The sequence below is a fragment of the Sordaria macrospora genome, chromosome 7 (genome assembly GCF_033870435.1).
Source record: "Sordaria macrospora chromosome 7, complete sequence".
Classification (NCBI taxonomy): Eukaryota; Fungi; Ascomycota; class Sordariomycetes; order Sordariales; family Sordariaceae; genus Sordaria; species Sordaria macrospora.
Window position 1 is genome coordinate 501,382 of NC_089377.1, and position 17,427 is coordinate 518,808.

The 17,427-nt window shown below is 51.6% G+C and overlaps 3 protein-coding genes across 3 annotated transcripts; all 3 read right to left on the bottom strand.

The window, feature by feature from the left end:
* Positions 1–4,352: 4,352 nt before the first annotated feature.
* On the bottom strand, positions 4,353–9,617 carry SMAC4_03842 (uncharacterized protein). Its single transcript, XM_003347696.2, has 5 exons — positions 8,875–9,617; positions 8,708–8,793; positions 6,469–8,501; positions 6,370–6,397; positions 4,353–6,295 (listed from the first exon to the last, which is right to left on the bottom strand). Exons 3-5 carry the CDS (start codon positions 8,166–8,168, stop codon positions 5,096–5,098), a joined length of 2,928 nt encoding a protein of 975 aa, XP_003347744.2. The 5' UTR covers positions 8,169–8,501; positions 8,708–8,793; positions 8,875–9,617; the 3' UTR covers positions 4,353–5,095.
* Positions 9,618–9,686: 69 nt separating this feature from the next.
* Positions 9,687–13,113, bottom strand: SMAC4_03841 (uncharacterized protein). Its single transcript, XM_003347695.2, has 4 exons — positions 12,573–13,113; positions 11,823–12,504; positions 11,239–11,769; positions 9,687–11,186 (listed from the first exon to the last, which is right to left on the bottom strand). The coding sequence occupies exons 2-4, from the start codon at positions 12,477–12,479 to the stop codon at positions 10,050–10,052; spliced, it is 2,325 nt and encodes a 774-aa protein (XP_003347743.1). The 5' UTR covers positions 12,480–12,504; positions 12,573–13,113; the 3' UTR covers positions 9,687–10,049.
* Positions 13,114–14,675: 1,562 nt separating this feature from the next.
* On the bottom strand, positions 14,676–16,769 carry SMAC4_03840 (uncharacterized protein; the record flags this gene model as incomplete). The annotated part of the gene is made up of 4 exons (XM_003347694.2): positions 15,929–16,769; positions 15,609–15,865; positions 15,207–15,547; positions 14,676–15,139 (listed from the first exon to the last, which is right to left on the bottom strand). Exons 1-4 carry the CDS (start codon positions 16,514–16,516, stop codon positions 14,676–14,678), a joined length of 1,650 nt encoding a protein of 549 aa, XP_003347742.2. The 5' UTR covers positions 16,517–16,769.
* Positions 16,770–17,427: the final 658 nt, after the last annotated feature.

Below are 17,427 nucleotides of genomic sequence, written 5' to 3' on the forward strand. Positions count from 1 at the left end.
CGGTAATGTCTCTCTTCCTTACTCAATAGCGTATTGATATTGATTTCTCTCCTGTCAATGGCGCAGCCCTGTGTTGCTGTTTAATTTGGAATTCATTCACTTGACCCACTCACCGTTGTGGCACAACATTGGATCAGCTTGCTTGTGCCACTGGTCTGACGGGCCACCGCCACGAGAAGAAAAAGGGAGCCAGACTGTTCAGGATACACGGGTCTCAATACCCTTAACTCATCCCGTGCCCTCTCGCTTCTATGCGAGCCAGTCCAGTCGTAAGTCAGGAACCCCATTTTCGCGAGTTTGACTCTTGTGTGATGCCAACTCAGACATCAATCCTGCGATGAGACTCAACACTATCATCTCTGGCCCTATTTGCCAGACTATTCGGAGACTAGCAATTCCATCCCATGTTTGTACTTCCCCATGAATTCCGAACGTGGGGGCCAGATGCGCCAGTTCATGCTGGTACTCGGTACGGATGTCGGGTGGCCGCCCCGGATCACGTCAGGCGCATCTACCGTGCAACACCAAGGGTACTAATACACAACATGGTACCGGTGCCTACACTTTGGTGATCCAGGCTGGCTCAAGGATGTAGCACCCTGGGAAGAAAGGCTGATGTAATCCGGGGGAATCTGAATGGGCTGGATCCCACACCAATGTACTCCAAGCATGGTACCTCGGCGTCTCCCAAGAGTCTCCTCATCTCATTTCCCCTCCACGGGGTGTGGCTGCTGTTGTGTAGCCAAATCTTTCTCGAGTCAGCCTAATTACGAAGAATACCTCCTAGATACCCTCCGGATGGTTTGGTACGCTTCGAGAAGTATTTTCAGAATTTCTCACCTTCAGCCTCATTGGTGAATTACCGATGGGGTTGTGACATACAATATATTCCTACCAGCTGTCGGGAATATCTACCCCTGGACTGATATTGAATCACTCATATTGCCCCAAGGAAGCTTTTGGGAGCCAAGCGTGCCGGGGGAAGTGGGAAGTAACGCTCACCACCTTGAATACTGGCACGGTCCGTTTCTTGGTGGCTCATCTCGTTTCAAGCTACGAGTTGAGAAATACCATATGACCTAGGTTAGTAAGACGTTCGCACATTGTTTCGGAGAGCACCTCTGCGGCACAGCGACGGTCAGAGCGCAAAGTCGGTGATTAAGGACGACGACCCATGATGGTCTTTATGGCTGGGTAGGTAAGTTGACGTTACCCTCCGTTCTTCCATTCATACCCTTAGACGAATTGGATTGCTTCCCATATCCCCTTTCTGAGCCTATATCGAGGCATGGAAATGGTCCGAGCCATCACAGGATTCTTCGGTTGCCTGATGTGTTGTAACAATGGGTACACACCTGAAGACGGGGATGTCTACGGTTACCGAATGTCACTAGTTTGCAATCAGTTATCTTTTACTTGGGAACTGGCATTGTATCGCTGACAAAATGCAGTGCCATTTCGGTTTGTCCTTACCGGATTGCGGACCATCTGGCACAGATAAATAACGACGGCCTGAATCCAATAGGTAACAAAGCCCTCCCAGCTCACGTCCTTGTTGAAACTTTGAGCCAAAAATACTCCTGCCACCTTTCCACGTCCATGGAAATGGAAATGGTTCAAGACATTGTGCATTCACAGGGTGCCTACAGCAAAATATACCCTACAGATCATAATCGGCTGGATTACTCTAGGTACTATGCATAGGGGTCCAACGGGCGCATAGACTAGTCTGGCAGTCTGGTACCGACAGGCACAGGGCATGACATGCTATTAGAGGCGTCCCGGGATTTCACTTCCACTTGTTAGGTTTCTTGACCTACCTAGATAGGCCAACATCATGTTAGCTGGAGGCACCGAACGGTGGATGAGGCTCATCAAACTCACGTGCAATTGTATGCCATGTCATCGTACCCCAGCAGCCCAGCCGTTGCTTAACGGTTCGGTTACAGTAGTGTAGGCATCGGTCGCCATTCCGTCGCGCTTAGGCTAAATGGACCGGATAAAAGGAGACAGGCATGACAGGGTTGTAGCTTTAACGAATAACGGCGTCGGTAATTGGATTTGGAGATGCCAATGCCAATACCGAGCGGCAGTCGGTCAGGTCAGGGATCTCGAACGTGCACGGCCTGCCGTCGTCGGAATTACCAAGCAAAGAGCGAGCCGTTCTGGATGTTATGACTCCCTCCCTGGAGTCCCTGCCTCCCTCGTCCATGGATTCGGGAGATACCTTATAGATGAGTGTTTTGTTACATACGCTGGGTCTCCTGGAGAACGATAAGAAAGATGATTTGTCCAGGACCGAATGGAACCTGAGATGAACCGTGGGTTGAGGGTTAAGTGGAAAGTTAACGGAGGGCGCCTGGATCTGGGCTCAGGGAGACAACGGTCTCTTCGAGGCCCTGGCCCCGGCCCTGGCCCCGTCTGGTAAAGCCTGAGTCGGCGTCTAGTTCATCAAGGCAGAGAGGAAGATGGGGAGAAGTGGGGCTGGCCCGGCCCAACCCGGTTCGGCCGGAGGCCGGATGAGAAGGACCGGAGAACATTCGCGGCCAATTACGGTGAACGAAAGCTCACGCTTGGGAAATATTGAAGTTGCTTTGTATCAAACGGTTTTGAGAAGGTAAACCTAAGACGAGGAGTTCGAAAAGAAGCATCTCAACGTGGAGGCGTCCACTTGCCCTTCGTGTTGAGCTCGCCACCCCGTACCATGTGGCCACTCCGTGAGAACGAATCTAGGAGAGTATGCTCCGTGATACTTTGAGTGCCGCCTGAAACAGTATCGGCACAGGTCATATGGAAACTTCTTGTTTTCCACAAAAGCTAAAATTCCGGATGAAACTAGTGGTGTTTCCAGCCAACTGGGTGCATATTATAGCGGGCAGGGACGGAATGGTTGAGGTACTTCTTTCCCTCAATCACCATCGTGAACTTACTGAGTCACGTCAGTCCCTCTCTGTACTCTCTCGACGTTCCCCGATAACACAATAAGATCTCTTCCAGAATGGGGCGAATCTGCGATCCATCTGTCTGGTTGGTGGTAGCACCCGCGAAGACTGGAGGCGCTGGGCGTCACGACAGCTGTCAAACAGCAAGCGTGCTGCTTGTGGTGGTGTCAACGTGAGCAAGAAAAGGGTGTGTGAGTGGCATGTTCAGGCAACATCACGCCCACACCATCGGGGCGGCTATGCGTGATACTGGCGCTGTGTTGGGAAAGATCGCAGATTGAAGTTAGATACCACGGTGAAGAAGCCTCGTGCTTCTTTCTGTGTTGGGTCAACAGTGTCCATCCAACCAAGTAAGTACCTAATGAATATCCAACCAAAAAGGAGAAGGAAAAATAGAGTGAGCCGGCGCCGGACTTGAACCGGCAGCTTCCAGTATACTTGGAATCAGCTCACGAAGAACTCTCTCGCATTACTCCCGGCTGCACTAGTGGGCTACGGAATAAACACTCAGTAACCTGGGTAATATACCCTCCAAAGGTAGGTACTTGCTCGGGCTCTGGATCCTACCTACGGGAGTATTTCTGCAATAACACCAACTAACTTACAGGAACAAATGATCTTCTTTACGGATCTCAAGTTCTTGCGGGATCACTCCCGGCAAACCGACTGCGCTATCAGACTACTGAAGCGGCCGTTTGCGTGGTGTGATGGAAGGTGCTTATGATTGCCAGAAAGAATCTTCATTAAGAAGCTGAGGCGTGCCTCCCTGATGGGATTGGATGTGACGGGACGAGATGGAAAGAACGGCCAGCAGTCGCGAGAAGGAAAGGCGGGAATGTGGACGTGAGAAGCATGGGACTGAAGCGGGCATCCACGCACGCACACACCTGCGGTGACATGACCTGCGGCCACTGCACCACAATTTTTCTGTCCCCGACCATCCCACACATGCACCAGAACTGAAAGATTTCGACAGATTGTACGGTGCCTACTTGATCCGTCCGTCATCCCCAGGAAAAACACTCGAGTGAGGCGTCAACGGCGCTGACGAACACGAGCCCGCCATTACGAACAAACTCCCGCGTCGGGACACAGCTGAGATCATCCGTCCGCTTGCACACATGGCGGAAACGTTATGTCGTGGTCGACCCTCTTTTCAAACATCCCAAGAAACAGATTGACAGATCTCGCTGTGAAACCGCCTTACACCCGTCCACCTGTCGACCGACCCGAACCGTGAAGTCGGAAGTCGGAAGATTCCTCCCCCACCAATACCAACCCGAGCTCTCGCGCGGCTACAAGCCACCAATACCACCCAGCAACTTCCTGAACGGGAAGTGTTCACACCAGCTTTTGCTTGAGCGTCAGGCATTCTACAACCCGAACCCGGAATCAGAGCTCTTTTAGGGAGGGGATTGGCAACTGGGATGTTGGCAACCTTGGTGCGTTGTCAGACACGTGAGGGCCTCGACATGTTGCGTCCTGTTTCGATACTCTGACATGGAAGAAGGCACAGACTGGTTGCTGACCGAGTAGGAAAGGACACCCAGTCAAAGAAAACACAAAGGTCCGCAAGTACTCGCCGCATGCAGAGAAAGAGGAAAGAAGAACAAGGCGACGGTAGAAAATCAAAAGAAGGAGATAAACGTTTTAACCACGAGGCAAAAGATGGATCAGGATTCTGAAAGACCTCAGCTTCTTGCCTATACTAACTCATGCACATATCAGATCAGTTCCTTGACTTGTGGTTACGAGAGGCACAAAAGGGCTGGTGAGAACTGGAGAATAAATCCAGCATTGCTCTCGTTGCTCCGTGGGAACTGAACAGCTACCCTGTGAGAAGACACGGCAAAGCTTTATACAGGAACTGAGGAAAGCTGTTCAACGCCTAACGCGAGGTTGCGCAACAATGACACCAAACCTTATCAGACATCTTATTAAGGATGAGCGTCCCTTGTGACACGCACGCAAGCGAACTCTAAGTAGGCATCAGTTTCTGACGAAGGTTTAGGACGATGAATCAAGTCTCACCTTCAGCATCATCAACCTTGTATCCTTCACAGATGCAGAATGTTACGAACAACAAAGCCCTCGAACCCCCGATAACCAAAGTAATCATCAAACAAAAACACCAAGAGTCCACCGCCCAAACATCACCACTCCAACCCAGGTCCACCGCACCCACCACCCCCACCACCCCCACTACCAACGCTCTCAACCAATTTCTTCCCAACCCCCTTTCCTGCCTCACTGGCACCAGGCTTCCTTCCCCTCCTGCCCTTCTTCCCCTCCGCTCCTTTCCTCTTAGTCAACTCATCCAACTCCCCAAACTGCCCCTCACCCGCTTCGCCCTTTTTGACCATCCACTTCTTCGTCCCCAACTCCCTGTCCAGTTCTTTGACAGGCGGCAACTTGATGTACACCATGCCGTCTTTTCGTTCTTCAACGTCAAAAGTGGCAATGGACAACTCGCTATCATTCTTACAGGACCCGGAAGTGAGAGAGAAGTTTCGCTTGTGGAAGGGGCAGGAAATGTAAGGTGAGGGGTATTGTTGCTTGGAGGAGCATGGTGTGGGTTGTGTTGCAGAGGTGGGAGAATGGGGCGGGGATGTAGACGGCGATGAAGACGGAGGAGTACTAGGTGGTGACGGCGGAAGTGCGAGTGCGGCATCCGAGCAAGAAGATGCCGACGGCTCGGTACCGACCAAACCGTCAGACAAAGCGAAAGTGCGCTTATGAGGACACATCTGCTGCGAAGCGTAATATTTCCCCTTTATCCGCCAGACAGCAAGCTGGGTATCACCGCGCTTGATGCTGGCGCTGATACCGTTGGGCAAGTCGTCTGCTCCCTTGAAGTACGACACTTCGAGAACGGGTTGCCAAGTAGCTGACGTCCACTTATCTCTCAATTCCTTGAAGTCCGTCTTGGCTGAACCGCCTTCGTCTTCCCGGGGCCACATCACCGGTCTTTCCTGTCCACGGTCAATCTCTACTTCCATAGGCGGTTGTCCCTCGTCAGTATTGGCGAACTGCTTGAACCGCTCTTGCATAGCCGGGTTGTTGATGGCTTCGGCCCACTCGTCGAAGTAACTGTCTACCAACTCTTGCATTTGGGCTTCGAGGGAGGCGCAGATACCGAGCCGGTCGTCAAGGATGACTTCGCGGAGGTAATCGATGCCGTCTGGCAGGGCTTCGAGCCAGCGAGCAGTGCGTTGGAGTTTGTCGGCGGTGCGAATGTAGAACATGAGGAAACGGTCAATGATGGGGATGACGTTTGTGGGAGGCACGTCTTTGGCGAGGAGGATGGAATGTTTGGGTGTCGTGCCACCATTGCCGCATATTAGGATATTGAACTGTTTTCCCACATCAATGTCATTGGCCGGCACAACGAGAACCGAAAAGGGGCAAAAACGAGGGGAAAACGTACTCCTTTGTCGGTGGCGATTAGACCAAAGCTACCCATCATTAATGTCAGTAATCGGTACAACGAGAACCGGAAAGGAGCGAAAAGAAGGGGAAAACTTACTCCTTATTCCCCGCCTCCGCACACTCCCTTACACACCCAGACACTCCCCCCTTAATCTTATGCGGCGCCCTCAACCCCTTATACCTCTCCTCCAACCTCACCGCCATGCCCACACTATCACCCACTCCAAATCGACACCACGTCGTGCCCACACAGCTCTTCACCGTCCTCAAACTCTTTGCATACGCGTGCCCGCTCTCCATGCCCGCATCCACCAACTTCTTCCAGATCTTCAATAAATCCTGTTTTCGTGCACCAAACATATCAATCCTTTGCCCGCCCGTGATCTTCGTGTAAAGATTATACTCCCTCGCTACCTCTCCAATAACAATCAACTTCTCCGGCGTGATCTCCCCGGCCGCTACCCTCGGCACGACAGAAAAGGTTCCGTTGCGCTGGATATTACCCATAAACCGATCATTAGTATCCTGCAGCCCGTGATGAGCAGGACTCATAACGTGGTCATTCCACAGCGAAGCAAAGATTGAAGCGATGGCTGGTTTGCAGACTTCACAGCCTAGACTTTCAGCGTCGGAGCCAGCGCCAGCTTCACGCATAACATCCGGTAAAGTCCGCAACTGCTTGACGGAGATGATGTTATACAAATCCGCTCTTGAGTACTGCGGGAAGTGCGGACAAAGGTTATTCTTGACCTCGGTTCCCAGCGATGTCATGGTGCGGTTGAAGATTGAGGTAACCAGTGGCATGCATCCGCCGCAGCCTGTACCGGCTTTGGTGCAAGACTTGAGGTCTCCCAAGGAGGTGCATTCTCCGGATTTCAGGGGGTTGACGAGATCAGCTTTGGTGACGTTGTGGCAGGAGCAGATTTGGGTATCGTCTGGTAAGTCGTTGTCTCCGTCATCGCCGGATTTCTTTGCTCCCAAGATGAGCTGTGAAGGGAGAATATCCAGCTCTTTCTGTGTTTTGACCAGCGGGACAAGACGCACGTAGTCCGACGTGTCACCTATCATCATACCACCCAAAAGGTACTTCCCGTCGGACGTAAAGATGTACTTTTTGTAAATCGACTGAAAAGGGTCTTTGTACGTCAAGGATTTAACCTCCGCTTCTTTGCCCGTTTTCTTCAACTCCCTCTTCACCTTCGGCGGGAGATGCTTCGGTCCATCGCGGTCAGCAAAGAAATCCCCAAAACTGGCAACTTCTACACCCAGCAACTTGAGCTTGGTGCTGAGGTCTGGTCGCTTGAATACCCTTGGAGTGTGCAAATGCGCTTGAGTGAGGTTAAAAGCCAGCACATCCGCCATCTCGATGCCAGGGCCGATTAACCCGAACGTCTGCCGCTGCCAACTGGCGCACTCGCCTATGGCGTAAACGCCTGAAGCGCTGGTCTGGAGGGAGTCATCAACCATAATCCCTCCCCCTCCTTTTTCCGCACACTCGATGCCTGCTTGCCGTGCTAGTTCGTCGCGGGGCTTTATGCCGATGGCGAAACAGATTGTTGAACAGGGGAGGTAGTCGCCGTCTTCGAAGGTGATGCTTTTCACCACTTTTGCGCCGACCTCCCCTGCTTGGTCGTCGGTTGTATCGACTTCTTTTACTCGGCGTTTGGTCAGAACTTCGACGCCCAACGCTCTGACACCCTCTAAGACCAGGCTTCCGGCTTCTGCGTCAATTTGCCGACTCAAGACCCAGCCGTTGCGTTCGATGACTACCACATGGCCGAAAACTTCCAGGTCCATCAAGGCTTTGGCTGCTTCCAGACCTAGTAGGCCACCGCCCACGACTACACCGGTTGACCCCTTGATTTTTGGGCTGGCTGACCATGTTATGAGATTTTGCAAGTCAGAAATGGTGCGGTAGACGAAAACGCCTTGCGCATCATGGCCTGGTGTGGAGGTAGGCAGGAGAGCGCGGGAGCCGGTGGCGAGGATGAGGTGGTCGTAGGAGAGGGTAGCGAGGGAGGGCGTGGATGGTGGTGGGGAAATTGTGAGGGTTTTGCTTTGGGGAGAAAGGGCGAGGGCGGTGGTGGAGAGGTGGTGGGTTAGGGATGAAGAGGCGAGGTGGGTTTTGTACTGATGAGGAGGAGAGCGTGGTTAGTTTTGGTTTGGAGTTAAGAAGTTAAAGAGCAGGGAAGGAAGGAAAAGGAAGGGAGAATGAACGGCTGAGGAAATGGAGAGGGAAGAGGGGAAGGAAAAAGGGGGGAAACAAAAGCGTACCCATTCTAGTGGATTGAGATACAACTGCTCAACCTTGCGATGACTGAAAAACGAAGTCAAACCCACGCGGTTATAGGCTACGTGCGGTTCTTCGCCGATAACGATGATTTCGTACTGTCGTTGGGTATCGAGTTTGATGAGTTTCTCGCTGGTATATCGTGTTAGCTTCGAAATTCCCGTCTTCCATTCCGAGTCTGACTTCGGAGGTGGAAACCGAGAGAAAACTTACATGAAAGCAATACCAACCATACCCAACCCAACGACTACTATCCTCTTTCGAGGTGTCAAACCTGGGCTTGAACTGGGGCTTGTAGCCATATCTGGTGTTGTGTTCGCCATTGGTGGCTGAGAATGAAAGTGCTGGATGACGGATTAAACGGTATTGCAACCAAGTCAAAGCATCCAGATTAAAATTGTATGGGTATCACGTCCTGTCAAGAGGAGGTGTCGTCGGGAAGTGAATAGCTGGAAAGACCCCATAATGAAAGACAACTAGAACACTCCTCGTTCTAACTTTGGCGATCATCTGGTTTTATTCACCAAACCTACCCGATTACCTGTGCATGGCACGGTTACCCCGTCAATGACCTCCAGCAATCCGATACATGACACAAAAGGAATCAGAAATCAGTACGGTAGAAGCAAAAATGAACATCTCCGCGACTCAATTTCTCTGACGCCAGCTGATAAGACAGTAAAGCGATGCGATGCACACGAACTGCATAGCATAGTAACAGCAATGATTGACAATCCAAACTCTCCTTCGGAAGTACCACGACAGAAACCTGTGCAAGAGATCAGAGAATGACATCTCCACGGGCAGCGCCCCTCTCGTTGTTGAAACCAAAGATGGAGGCGAAAGGTTGATCTTGATAAGGAGATTGTTACAAACAGTAGTGATAGCTTATCAAACCAATCAGAAGGCACCAATTGCTGTAAGTCATCAATTGAGGCTCCCGCGGAGATATACGCTCGGCAACGGGAGCACTACGGAGAGATAAGCATGCGCGGGACGACTCGCCCTGTCGCCGCGCCGGGGGGGGGGGAAGGGAGGAACGTGGGGTGATGGGGTGGCACGACTACCTACGGTAACTCTGTTTCGATCTTTCGTCTTTGCCCGCGGACTTGTTTGTCTCATTGCTGGCGATTGAAGGTTCATTTGATCTCATTTCCATGTCTCCGGTAGGTAAGTTGTTACCGATGCGGGTTCTCGGGTTTTTCTTCAATGCTTTTCGGTCTGGACTTTCCGAATATTCTCCATTCAATCCATTATCCTACCTGGCTTCTACACCGTAAGTTCATCCCATCATTACCCTCTCATCATGATCCCATTACCTGCCATGTCCATCTGACCCCCAAGCCGCTACCTCCATCCCATTCCTTTCCACTCTTTCTATCTCTTCCTCACGTGAGCTTAAACTCCCGACTCCCCCCCTCAAACCCCGTCACCTTCCCCGTCCCCGCCTTCTTCGCATCCCCATAATACTTAATCCTATACGTTCCCACAGGATCATCTCCCTCCCCATTGCTTTCCGTCCTAGTCTCCCACTGAATCGTAACCTCACTGTACCCAAGCAACCCATTCGTCCGCTTCCATTCGTACGTCAAGTTCCAATCCTCATCGCTCCTAACCTGCGTCCACGTCTTTCCGTCACTTCCCAGCTTCTCTACCGCCGCGTAAGTACCTTCCAACCGCAAGTTATTGCGGGGATTAGCACCCTGGAAGACGGCAGTCACGACACTGCCGCGCGTGTAAGAGGTGGAAGGTTGGGTGATGCATGTCCCGAAGGGCTTGGAGGGGGGCGCGCCGTCGTAGACTACGCCTGTGATGAAAGAGAGGGAGTTATCTCTGTTGTCGGGCGGGCTAGGGCCAGGAGGAGGAGAGCTGGTGGATGAGGGCGAGAGGTAGGGAAGGGCGGAGAGGGTGAGGTTGATGTATGCCGGCAGCTCGTATTGACCGAAAAGCGTGCTGGCGCCTTCGTAGCGCTGGATGGCGTACTCCTCCGGGGTGGTGACGTAGTGGGAGTAGGTGTTGGCGGGACCGCCGAGGACGACGACGGGCTCGGTGCTGCCTGTTAGCTTTTGGGACTTGGCGGCTTCTTTGACGGCGTTACGCCAGCGACGACCGGACATTGTGGTGGCTTCCGAAGGGGAGATGATCATGAAGAGCTGACCGACGCGGAGGGATTGGACGTCGACGATGTTGGGCGTCCAAGGGTAGGGCAGATCCATCTCGCCGACATCGAGGAGAATGGGCTTGGGCTTTTGGCAAGCTTTTTGAGAGGCAGATGGAACTCGTAGAAGACCGCCCACAACGGACCAGAACGGATTGTTGGGAGCACCAGAGTCACCCTGGGTAAAGTCAAAGGCACCAGGACCATCAGTGGTGCCAGCAGCGAAAGAGTGACCAAGCGCAGCAGGGCAGGTCTGGACCTCAGTGCCGTTGTCGAGGTTGAACTTGTAGTACCGCATATCGTGGAAGTAGTGGAACGACCTGACGGTTGATCCAACAACCGGTGTCGAGGAAGAATCAAGCGAGGTCTAGGTATTGTCAGTAGTTGGTTCCCAGTATCTCGACACGTACAAAACTTACCCAAACATTCTTAGCACCAGCATACTGCTTCCTCCCAATCTCATAACAGCTGCTCACACCCTTATCCAGCTTCGTGAAAAGCGGTCCCCTTCCACGACAAGACTGCACCTTGCCGTCGGCACAAGTGCTGCTTTCAAAATCACAGGCAGCACCAGAACCGTCATCGCAAAATGCACCCAGCGTATTTGGTGTGGTATCACCCACGTTTGCCTGGGAAAAGCCAGCAACAAAGCCGTCAGCAGCACGGCTGTCATTTTCGACTGACTGCTCAAAGAGATAAGCGGCGACACCTTTGTTGTCACCGTTTACAAGCGTGTTGTTCTGGTAGACTGATGTACCGTGAACGGGATACCAGGTAAGCACACCGACGCTCTTCAAGTCCGATGCTCTCCGGAAGCGGAGTAGAGTTAAAGTCTTGTCGGTGTTAAAGGGGTATTTTGCTCGCTCGGACTCAGGGTTGGCGAGGTAGGCAGAAGGACTGCGGTTATTGTTACCGTCGTTGATGTCGGTTGTTCCGATGTCGAGATAGCCCTATGTCCGTTAGTCCCGTCCCAACAAGTATCATTGCATCAGGTTGGTCATACCTCCTGAAGCGACTCATGCGCCCTCTTAATCGACAACACAGCACCGTCCACAATCGCCTGATAACTTTGCTTGCTGAACCCCAATGTAGTAATTTGCGGCAGCAAGTAATTTAACCATGCACCCGGTCCGGAATGGGAGTGCGTTCCCGTAAGCGCAATGTTGCTCTGGCCATAAACAGCGTACTCATCCCCCATGCCCTTCAGCGCATCAAGAACCCCATTGCGAACAGCTGTGTCTCCGCTGAGCGTATCAAGCACGATATACACCACGCGGTTTTTGGGGTTCTTGGTCTCGCCAATGATAAAAGCGCGCGAGTACAATCGCTGGCGCAAACCGCTTCCGACTTGGCTGGTGTCCGCATACCCGCCAAAGCCGATCTCGACAACCGGGCCGGTGACGTCGGCCTTTCCGACACCGATCAGGTACTTGTCGCCGAGAGGAGTGTCAGCCCGCGGTTCGGCTTGGGGGTTTGCGCGCTGGGCATGTTCGATGCGCTGGGCTAGCTTCCGGGCGTGTAGCTCGGAGGAGGGGCCGAAGTGGGCGATGGCGAGAGCGGCGAGGATGAAGAAGGAGACGACGGAGACGGCGATGGTTATAAGGCGTCTGGGACTGGGAGGCGCCATGCCGCCGCGGCGGTGTTGTTGGTAGTAAGGCATCTTGCGATGCTGTCTCTACCTGTGCCTGGGATGTGTTAGTGGATGTCTTGAGTTAAAGAAGGGAGATGTCTCGGGAGATCATATCCTTCATACCTTTTGGGGAAAGACTTGGACAACGGCAATCAAGAACAGCCATTCATTCCCTTTCGATGGAAGAAGCCTGGTATCTATACCCATCTTGTCCGCCCTGGATAGACAAACAACCATCTCGTCTCCCCGCACGACACCGTGACAGATCAAAGCGGAAGTGGGTAGGGGGGCCACTTGACAGCAACAATACTACTATTGCCAGGATCAAGGACAAGACGTAACGTCCAACCCAATCGGAGGATCTCCCACCTTTTTTCTGTTCATGATGGTGGGTCGGGTGTGTTTTCCCATTTCCATTTGCGACCAAGCGTTCTTGTTCTGGCCCATCTTGTCTGTTTTCGTTGTGTCCAGCTGAAGCAACCTTGTCAAACTCCCGCAGGGTACCATTCCAGGTTTGTTGATCAGGCATTTTGCCAAGTTTGCGTTGCGTTCGTCCACCCGCAACATCTTTCTTTTGCGCTTTTCTGGAGGGCTGCTGCAACGCAACGCTACAAGCGTACGTACATACATACAACTTCAATATTTACTGCGTAGGGGAACGGTAGGTCGCCATCCTTGTTCCTGGGCATCGTCCCTGGGCAGTGGGCAAAAGCAATTCCGAAAGCTGAATGTAGAGTTGGTTCATTGCTCTGGAACCAATCACCGTCTCATATCTCGACGGACAAACATGGTTGGCAGAACTTCCTCCTCTGGCCGCTGGCGGGAGATTTGAGGAGATTCGATTTTGTGCTGTCACGTCGAAAGCAACTCGGGTATCACGAGGGGCGTGTTCAAGGGCACCATTATCGAGTAGGTACAGCATTCGCGGGTGGTATTTCGGATCACGACCTGAATTGAGGAGTAGGTGTGGGTGACAACTACGTCTAGCCGTTCAGATTCCGTTCGGTTGCGAGGCACGCGCTGTGGAGGAGGGCGAGGACGGCGATGAGCTGAGAAGACGACACATAAATATTGGCCAACTTCCCAACCGAGGGGCCAGCAATCATTCAGCTGATCAAAACTCAAAACGAGAGCGTAAAAAGAGGGGGACTTCGCGTAGGTTGAAAGAAGGTTGCAGACGGGAGAACCAGAAAAAGATCAACCGCCCAGGCACACAAACTAACTGACCTAATCCGATACAGTTTAGCGTGTGAGGATGCACCTGTATGACGTAGCGGTACGGGCAGTCACAGGGCACTCACTTCCCGCTATTGGCGCAGCTGTTTTAGCAGATCAAGCACCTGAACGGGCATCAACTGCGCGACACCTCCCTCAATTCCAACCTCAACTTTATCTTGAATCTTGTGCAACACAAAACGAGACATCTCGGGGATTATCGATGAGCGGAGAGAATCTTTCTGGCTGTTGGTTCCAACATCCAGTAAGTTTCTATTGAGATGGTATAGACCTTCGCTCGCATTCGCTTTTCCCTGACCATCCCCTAGCGAGAGTTCGCCATGGCAGGTCGACCCTGCCCTTATTTGTTAGCACGACATTGGGTGTTCTCCTTTCCACTTTTTGTTGGCATGAAATACAGAGAAAACGGTCTGTCAAGACACTGCAGTGTTAGAAGACAACTCATGATTTGATTCTATGAGTGAGCATTCTACCGATATATCACCGTTGGTTCGATAAGATCAATATGATCCATCAACTCAAGCAGCACCTGTCTGATATTCTCCCCGACCGAGCAAGAAGGCATCCGACAGGTCCTAGGTAGCTCTTGTTCAAATATGGAGCAGCTATAAATCGGAAGCTTTTCCCCGTATAATTCACTTCACCAGCTTGACACAGCTTCGGAATTGACCAGAATAGTAGCTTAGCCACCTCGAGGTGTGTTCGGAAAAGCTGTAAAGAAATGTGTAAAAAGCTGACTAGAATGTCTGAATATTTCGTCGTCATGACTTCAGTAGTGTCAGACTCCGACGCGAAATATTCCTCAGACCTCTGAGCGCATAGCTCTCTCTCAGAGATATCCACCATGAGAAGATAGTGTCGAACCAAGGAAAAAAAGAAAGCAAAAGGGTATCTGAACGTTCCCCTGGGACAAAATTCCAACCCAAACCAAATTTTGATCCGCGACCTTATTCCAAAGATCACATGGTTCCTCCGGCATTCACCGTCAGATCACTCGGCGTCCTCCATCTCATTATCACCGTCATCGTCTTCGTTCTTCTTGCCCTTCGCCGCATTTCCCTCCTTATCCCGGTCCTCCGGCTCAGGCTCGACATACTTCCTGGGCAGCAAAAGACCATGAGGGCGTGCCGGATTCACCAAGTATTTCGGAACTCTCCACTCGGCCACCCATTGCGTTGCGGCCTGTCCTACTTCCTGCCGGACTGCGGTGGCGCCGTCTGACAGCTTTTGCTTCTTTTCATTGACGCTCTCAATTTTGGTCAGCAAAAGGCCGATTTGGTCTTGGACCTTTGTCACAGCGAACTGAGCAATTGCCGAGAATTCCACGGAAACTTTGGCTAGATGGGTTTCGTATCGTCTTTTCATGTTTCTGAACCCATCGCTGAACATTCCCATGTTCTTTGCCTTGACATTGTCCTGCAAATATCTGCGGCGACGTTGGTAATGTCCCTTGCCTGTAATCGTATTCTTGTCAGCTGAGCTTTCTACCAGGAACATCGAAGGAGCTAGATTTCTGCATACCTTTGATCTCCAGGCATTCCTCGAACATAGGCACAAGCTTCTCTTCCATTGTAACTCGAAATTCCGGGTGGATCTCAGCAGAACACTTCGAAAGCTTTGTGAGTGCCTCATGAACTTTGTCGGCTATCTCATCCTGGACGCCGCTCATGACCGGAATGCTTTCCACGACATGGGGAAGAAGTTGAGGTGCCGTATCTCGGATCAGACCCACGAGCTCGTCCATGTACTTGTCCCAGATTGCTTTAATCCGTGGCACGATAGGTTTCTCAGCCGGTGGGATCTTAACCTGGAACATTTTGTGCAAAGTCTTCAAGAATACTTTCTCCAGGATGGGTACAACTCTGCGGTAAAAGAACTGTGTTAGCACGGGGCATGCTTTAACGGAGGATTTCATACACTTACAAAGCCTCGGGGAAGTTGTATTCATGCCGCTCCCCCGACTTGCATTTGTAAGGACCTCCACCTCGTTTCAGAATTGCGTTGAAGGTTGTCCAGGCCATAAAGACCGAAGAAGTCATGTCATTCGGGTTTCTGGCTGCCCACCTAGTGGCAACCCTTCCCGCTTCTCTCTTGCATATCGCCTGCGTTTGGTTAATCTGTGAAAAGGGATCAAATGACTTGATCTTCTCTGACCACAAGTGGAGTTCCGCCTCAAGCCTCTGTCATATCCACCGGTCAGTTTTCTCAAAAAAACATTTGAAGATGGTATAACAGAAGCATACCTGTGAGCAGCTATCATGACTGCGTGAGAGAACGGTCTCGATCAGTTCGCGAGATAATTTAACGTCCATACCCGCTGTGTTCACGTTTGACCATCTTCGAATGCCATGCGCGAGGAGGAGACTGTCCAAATAAAACTCCCTGTTCTCCATCACCGAGTCGCATAGCCATTGACTAAGCTGGGGTATTCTAGTGTAGGATTTGGTGGGGAGCCCCAACGGCCTTCGACTCTTGAGGATGTCACGGTAGGCAGTAGCGGAAACAGAGAATATGTTAGTGGGTGGTTCGCTTGGACTAGCCCGTTGGCCAGTTCCCTCCATCTCCCTCCGCTGTCTCTCAAGATTCTCTGTGAGCCGTTTCTCGATTTGACCATGTCTCATAGACATGCATGTCCACTTTGATCTGCCCTCGCATGTGCGCAAAGACAGATGAGCGCTGTACCTCTCCTGTTGGTGGCCATTCAATAACGCTTCTTCGGTACGGACAAGTCTCGTCGTGTTTACCACCTTGTTCCTTGCTGTCTTCATTTTTTCCTGATATCGTTTGTCTGTCTTTTGAGTTAGTGTCATCGAACTGATGGGGAAATACATGTGTTTGTTTCCTACCCTGTTGTATCTTCTTTACGCCTGCCCTAGTTGGCTTCAGCGCGTTTTCATCAATGATTGCTTTTTCCTTCCTGTTCCTGTAGTCAACAAGCTTCTTCCGGCTCTCTTTGATACGCTGATCAAGAACCAAGATTCTTCGTGACGAAGATTTGATACTCTCCAGATCTTCCTTCAAGCCTGCCTTGTTTCTCGCTTCTGGAGAGCTTTTGCTGAACACATCACAGTCGATAATGTCCATATGCGAAGCCACAACGCAAGATCTGTGTTCTGAAGCTTGCCGTCGAGCTTCATTCTGAGAGCCTGATATTTGCTCATCAGTTGGAAGCCGGTTTTCTCATCAATTGCTCGGACAGATGGTGTCACGATTATGGTTGTGTCGATCTGCTGGTTGTAACGCTCGGCAACCTGGGCACGGCTCTCGACGGCATCAGACAGTCCTGGAAGATCAACCAAGGCTATTCCGTGTCTGAGGATATCTGCCTTGACAAAGATCCTGGCTTCCTTAACCAAAGGCTAAGCCTGCTAACCCTCGGTCGTCATTGATGAATCAAGGTACGGCTTGATCATTTCGGCAAACCGTTCCTTGTCTGCAGCATAAAAGCGCTTGGTGGTACCTAGAACGGAAAGAACATCCTCATTGGATGCGAGAAGATCTTCAGCTGAGAGCTTTTCCACCTCTTCTCTTTCCTTGCCCCAAACAGCCAAAATCTTCTGCAGTCCATCTTTGATAGTGGGTGTGTTTTCCGCCTGTTGCTTGAACCACTCCTCTTCATCGTCTGCGCTAACTTCCTCCATCTTACGACACTCATCAAGTGTCTCATAAATCAATTCCAGCTCTCGCTGGACGTCCTCTTGCGTGCGAAATGCAACTGCGGCAGGGTATCTGTGCTCAGGGT